General features: G+C 42.9%; 1 protein-coding gene across 13 annotated transcripts in view; it reads right to left on the bottom strand.

Moving 5' to 3' along the window:
• Positions 1-358: 358 nt before the first annotated feature.
• GNG12 (G protein subunit gamma 12) overlaps positions 359-6527 on the bottom strand; it is a 122541-nt gene continuing 116372 nt past the window's right edge. For 6 of the 13 annotated variants that reach the window (XM_073896555.1, XM_073896560.1, XM_073896561.1 and 3 more), the window contains exons 4-5: positions 5958-6076; positions 4171-4307 (exon numbers count right to left, since the gene is read on the bottom strand). Coding sequence is in view for 9 of the 13 variants with exons in the window: in XM_073896554.1 (XP_073752655.1) it covers positions 6053-6076 (24 nt within the window). In the remaining 4 variants the exon portion in view is untranslated. Of the gene's footprint in view, positions 4308-5957; positions 6077-6527 lie in introns of all 13 variants that reach the window. The other 7 variants (XM_073896565.1, XM_025871817.2, XM_073896564.1 and 4 more) reach the window with 2 other exon arrangements.

Raw genomic sequence — 6527 nt, 5'->3', positions numbered from 1 at the left:
CTCTGCAGACTAGTTTTGAGCTCACTCTCCTCCTTTTCCTTCCCTTCCTCCCAAGACTTCATTCCAGTGCTTACAATGTTTTCTTTTCTCAAGACCCAGCTCAAACATCACCTCCCTTGGAAGCCTTCTCAGACTTCACTGCTGTGGAGCTGGTTCTCCTTCCTCTGGGATCTCACAGTCCTGCATGTTCACCTTCTCACATGGTACTCTAATTATTAGTTTATGCATCTGCCATTCCCACCCACCTTGCTCTGGACTGTGAGCTTGGCACAGGCTGGTCTGAGTCTTACTCATCTGAGTGTCAGAGCCTGTGTTCAACATCTGGCTCTCAGTAGGTGTTCAGAAAATGTTAACTGAATTAAGGAAAAGGGAAGAAAATGGGTCTTTATTAATTTATTGAGCAAAACACGGGTAGGATGATACAGTCAGGCACTGATCCAGTAAAGAGAACAATGATGTTTTAATGACACTTCTTTCAAATCTGTGAAGTACAAGTGAAGTAAATGCTTTTATTCTTTCCATAGGACAGATTTCCAGATAATGATCACAGTGCTTAGGTTAATAAGAGGCTGGACAGATGAGTAGCCAAGGAATGCTATGAAATAACAAAATCCCCTCCAACTATATATCAAATGCAGATTACTGAAACATCAAGTGAATGATGTTTAGAGTGACATGACTAAAAACAAGACATTACAGTAATCAAGTCCATAAAACTAGAAAAAGCTATATAACAAAAAGGCCTTTCATAAGCTATTAAATTGAGCATATATGATAGATGAACCAGTTTTATATTTGAAGCAGCTTATAGCACCAACACATTGGCAGGACCTGGAGAGGGGTAGGCCAATGGACCGAGGCATCGGGGGCGGGGGGTTGGGGGAGTCTCCACCACCCTCTACTTTAAGCCGCCTGTTTTACAGAGGGTGAAATGGGGGCCCAGCGAGATGAAGTGCCTTGTCCGAAGTCACACGACACAGGGACACACAGGACTGGCTGGAAAAGGACCCGAGTCTACGATCCAGGCCACCCAACTTTAGGGAAGTGCGCTATTTTAATCTATACCTAATTCTACGTGATTCATGTATTTTGTTCCTATTAACAGATCTACCATAAAAGAGATCCATACAATTCAACACACTCCAGTATTTTATTTTACTGAGAAGGACTGACATGTACTGTAGTTCATTTCTTGGGCCTCTAGAGATTCTTCAGTCGATAGTTGGAATAATCAGATGACACATCTTGGTTGTAAATTGGCTGAGAAGAAGGCATCTGAAGCCAAGCCTAGCACATCTTCTACCTAAACTAACCTATGCCTCAAAATTACTAAATCACTGGTATAATTTTTTTGATAGTTTAAAGTATAAAAACAGTATAGAGAGAAAGCGAGTCAGGTACTTTCTTTAAAAGATCATTATGGCACTTTGATTTTAATAAGGTAAGGAAATGTAAAAACCTGATTCTTTTTAGAAGAAAAACTACAACCTAGACCTTGTGAACAACCTGGTATAAAGTGTGTCTGTAAAATACTTCGGAGTCACGAACTTTTTTGTCTAGCATATTTTGCCATGGTCCCGAGGCCTCAATTGGACAGACTGATGCACTAATGAATATATAAGAATGAAAAAAGAGATCACTGTTAATAGAAGCAGCATTAAAGACAAAAATATAATGCACATATTTAAAGAGCTTCATAGATATGAAGTCAAGAAGTTGCATGTATATTATGTGATTGTGTCTTTATAGTGGTAATTGGGGAAAAAAAACAAACAAACACATACTGATCATTTGTCCATTATAAACCAGCTACTGCGGAACAGTTCAATTGTGGTTCATAAGTAGAATAAAGCCTGATAAATAAAAGTGACTTCTGCATATCCTATACATAGATTCTCTTACATAGACATCTAGTTGTAAGTCAATCAACATTTAGCTACAATTTTTCCCCACTGGGTCCAGCATCCAAGGATGGGATTTCACTTCTCTTGAACATGCCCTACACCTAGTTAGGAAGTTACATTACATTCATACTCCTAGCCTTTATGATATCTGACCAGCAAAAATGAAATCTCCTGGAACCTCGAGTCCATTCCTTACCACTACAAGCGTATCAACAAATAGCAAAACATACTTGTTTTCTGCTAGGTCAAAAGGACATAATTTAGTGCTAAAGAATAAACTATGCTTGCTACTGAAAAGGTGCACATACACCAAAAAGGTATAATAAAATTTCATAAAAATATTTAACAAGCTGTATTATAAATACTTAAAATGTTAAAATCAAAATGAAAATAAGATTAGGGTGGTGAAATGATCAGTAGAAAAATATACCTGTTAAAAGAAAAGGCCTCATTCAGTGAAGCATTAAATGTAATGTTGTCTTTTTAGTGTATATTTCAAATTTCACCTTTATCTCTCCTAAATAGGTGCCTCTAATTTACTTGGCAACTGGGCCTATTGCAAAACCAAGCAGTAGATGACAAGAGGTTAAGGCCAGTGGCATGATTTTCACATGATGTTGGAAAAGTGAGGGCAGTTCACAATGCTGAACAGATAGGTGGCTGGGGAAATCCTGACTATATTTGAGCAGTTTAAAAATAGCCTTGCATTTGTTCACCCACAATCAGCTTCATACTCAAAACCCAGACATTAGATTTTAAAAGGGGCTTGTGTTACAGAGCAAGATTGTACAGAACTAGGGAAAACCGTTGTAAATAATTCCATCCTCGGGTTGGATCCTTTTTGAAAATAAGCTTTGAATCCTTCACTAGTAGATATTGTAATGAACTAGAGATGAATTCAAACATCAAAGGCTTGTGTATGGTTTGAGCCCCGAAGTGAGCAGTTTTGTTAAAAAAAAAGGACCCTTCCTCCCTCTCTGATAAAACTAAACTACTCTCTGGCCATAGGAGATTCCTCAGGATGCCCCCTGGCAATTCCAAGGATGTGAGGGCTCCGTTCACGCCCAGAGGGACTATCAAGGACCCCGATGAACAGCTGCTGGAACCCTGAAGCCCAAGTTGTGTACCCCCGAATCCAAGCCTGCCCCAGGGGGTTTGTGGACAAGGTAGGGAACAACACAGTGTCCCAGCAGGTATTTGAAAAGCGGCTTAGTGTCTGATACCTTTGGCTTTTCTTTCCCACCACGTTCCACCCACTTGGGGTTGGGGAGGTGAATACCACCTCTGGAAAGAGCTGTTCTAGCGGGAGAGGAAAGATAAAGGGCAGAGAGGAGGAAATCACCAGGTCTGGCTAAGACAAGCACCTGGCTTTCACATCTTCCTGCTCCTCTTTGGGCCGGGCTCATGTGCACTCTGTCTCCCTCCAAGCAGTGAGGGTGGACAGTTCAGAGGTATCGACCCCTATTCCAGAGAACATGAACCCCAGGGGCCTCCTCCCCTTTTCTAGACTCGGGATCACTGAAGCCCAAAAGGCTCCCTTGTGAATACCTCCTGAGAGGGCTTTTAGTTCAGTTTGTAAATTTAATTGGTTCAGCTGATTGATTATAGCCTAAGAGGTCAGCACAATTTCATCATTACTCAATTACCGTGGCTACAATCTTTAGAACGTTCTTTACTTTTTGTACAGTAACTTAATGAAAAAATCTTACTCTACCTACATACGGCTCAAGACAAAGGTATAGCTTCTGCAGTTGAGGAACTGAGGGCACAGAGAGAGAAATTTTACTAAGGAAATAAGCACTGATGGGTGTATATACAAAGACATATATAATACACAGGTACACTGTACAGTTGGCACAACCCTAATAAGAACATACTAGGATGTAAAGGTTTTGGGACTTAAGTTATTCTTGGCATTTTAATCTAGACAGGTATGTAGGTAATTTAGGTCTGGATATAACTGGGTTATCCGTATATTTAGAAGTATATAATTGTCTTTTTTTAAACGGCCCAAACCAACTTTTCTTAAGCAGTAACCCATATGACACCATCGTTATCAAATGGAAAAGAAGATTGTTATTCTGGATTAAATCAGTAAAAGGTGTTTTAGAGAAAGGGCAACTTGGAAAATAAAGACGTCAGAGTCGATTATTCCAAGTTAGAGTATTTTAGTTATTAGCAGTGGTTACCAAATAAGCCGAAGGTAAATTTCTTCCAAGGAGCTGCTCTCATAATTTGCTTTGTTGAGAAGAGGCGAGGAGCCATTTCACTGTTCCTCTATAAGATGATGCAAGTTTTTTTATCCTTGAAAGGGTTTTCTGAGGTTGGTATCCCTATCAGCAAAGGGTCGCTTCTGGCGTGCTCCTCACAGTAGGACATGAGGTCCGCTGACGCCTTTGAAACCTGACAGGTAGAAAAAACCAAACAAGATAATTTACTTACCAACATTACAAGGAGAGTTGCCCACTGGGCAGAAGACTGTCGGCATGATACTGTGAGAGCCTGCTTCTCCTAAATTACTTGTGAGTTAGGAAAGGGAAAAGATCTGTAAACGGACAAATCTGGCAGCTCTGGCCTTCTTTTAACAAGTGATCAGACTTAAAGATCAGACAAAATGACCTCATGTGTCTCCTAGGGTGAGCACAGATGACCTTCCCCCAGCGAGCAGGTACACTTGCCAAAACATTTCACGGGAATCGAAACCTCAGCAAACCGGGGTATTCAAAGTGCGGGCCATTCTACAACACGAGGGGCCTGGATTCTTCAAAAGTGGACTGTGGGGCAGATTATTATTAGATGAGCCTGAATGTTACCGTTGTACTGTGGCTATGCAGAAGAATGCGCTTGTGTTCAGGAGATAGATGGTGAGGTATGTAAGGGTGCAGAGTCACGATGTCGGCACCTAACTTTCAAGTGGCTTAAAGGACAGGTGTTTGTGTGGGTGTGTGTGCAGACAGAAAGAGAAAGCAAAGGTGCCAAAATGTTAATAATTAGTGAATCTTGGCAAACAGTATAGGGGTGTTTGTTGTTATAAGGGAAGTGTATAGGAATCAAGGGAAGGGTGTATCTTAGTTTGGATTTGAGACAAAACTGGAATGCAGCACAGTTTAGGAACTGCATTATGGGCGGGGAGTCAATACTCTCGAGAGTGAAGTTCTAGAAGAGCTTCAAGGGTTACTGTTCAAGACTGGGCTTGGAAAAATAAAAAGAGGGACAAAACTGGAATGGGAAGATTCAGCGCCTTCCTCGGACGGGAGTTAAAAATGGAAAATGCCCTGCCCTGTTCAGGAGCCGGGGGTCGAGATCCTGCACAATCATCAGATCCGTGGCTTCAGGCAAGGAACGCAAGATAGCTGAGTCCTGTCAGATACAGCCCAGGCAGCCTGCTCTTTGGAGGACAGGTGACTGTCCCCAGGCCCAGAGGAATGTAGCAGGTGACTGCTTCAGTTCCTAGGAAACAGCGTTACTCACAACATTCCAGGGCACACACTGCCTTGGTCTCTTGGGGGAGGGGGCTGCGGAAGACTTCGAAGTCAGGTGACCTTATAAATGCCTTCCCATTTCTTCCAGATCTCAAAGAAGGCTGGCGTTACTCACGCTGGCGGCAGAATGTGTCATTAAAATAGTCCACACCCATTTAAAAAGCAGCATACTCTTAAAAAAAAGGCCCCCACGAGTGTTGACTTGCTGTGCAAGGCTCGCTCACCTGCACTGAGAACTCTAGAACACTCAGTCAATTCCAGAGGGATGACAAGGGTGTTCCTAAAGTCCGTCTGGACCCCCGGGCCCAATGCAGAACCCAGAGATCGTGGGACTTGATGGTGCTGGGTCAGGGAAGGATCCTGTCTTAGGTTTTTCTGTCCAAACAGAGAGGCTAACTCAAACACGTGGGCTGCCCAGTGCTGAAAATGAAGCCCATGCCAGGTAGCAATGAGAGTTAAGATTCTGAGACTCTCACTTGCTCTCGGAAAATCCGGACCCCCCAGCCACAATAAATGGCACTGCCCTCTCTAAAAGGTGGCCTCACTTTCGGAGAGCACCCAGGCTTCTGACCTTTATTCTCTCGATGGAGGCTTCCATCCTCAACTGTTGCACCGTCCTCCGGGCCTGGGCGATGTTGTTGGTGCTTGCCGTTTTGCTGGACATCTTCAACTGTTGTTTCTATCTGAAACCTGAAAAGAACGCCAATTGCCAAAGCAGTCCTAAAGCTTTGGCTCCTTAGGGGCAAAGGGTGCACCTTCCCAGTCCTCACAGGCTCTGGGAAGTAGTTACTAGGATGCCCTCCCACTGGAGCTCCTTCGTCTGCTGTACTAGTTGTTTAATCCGTGCACCCCCACATACAGCACAATGGAACCTTTTCTAGCATTTTCTAAGAGGGAACCAACACACAAACATTTGTGGTAGTTAGGAGGCCTCCAGCAACGTCAGCGAATGCAAGCACAGGCCACATTACGCATACGGTGTAGTATTACTGCTATGTACTTTAATGGAAAGTTCGATTTTATTTCATTTTGGCTCTCTTACCCAACTACGACACTGATTCAAAAGTCCTGGCAACCGAAGAAAACAGCAAAGGAGAGTGCCTCTGGAGAACTTTGCACAAAGGGTGCATTTTTAGGTGCT

This window comes from Callorhinus ursinus, unplaced genomic scaffold, assembly GCF_003265705.2.
Source record: "Callorhinus ursinus isolate GAN/ISIS: 27379988/994484 unplaced genomic scaffold, GSC_fseal_2.0 scaffold9, whole genome shotgun sequence".
NCBI classification, from domain to species: domain Eukaryota; kingdom Metazoa; phylum Chordata; class Mammalia; order Carnivora; family Otariidae; genus Callorhinus; species Callorhinus ursinus.
Note: the sequence above shows the minus strand (reverse complement) of the source record. Positions and strands in the feature narration are given on the sequence as shown.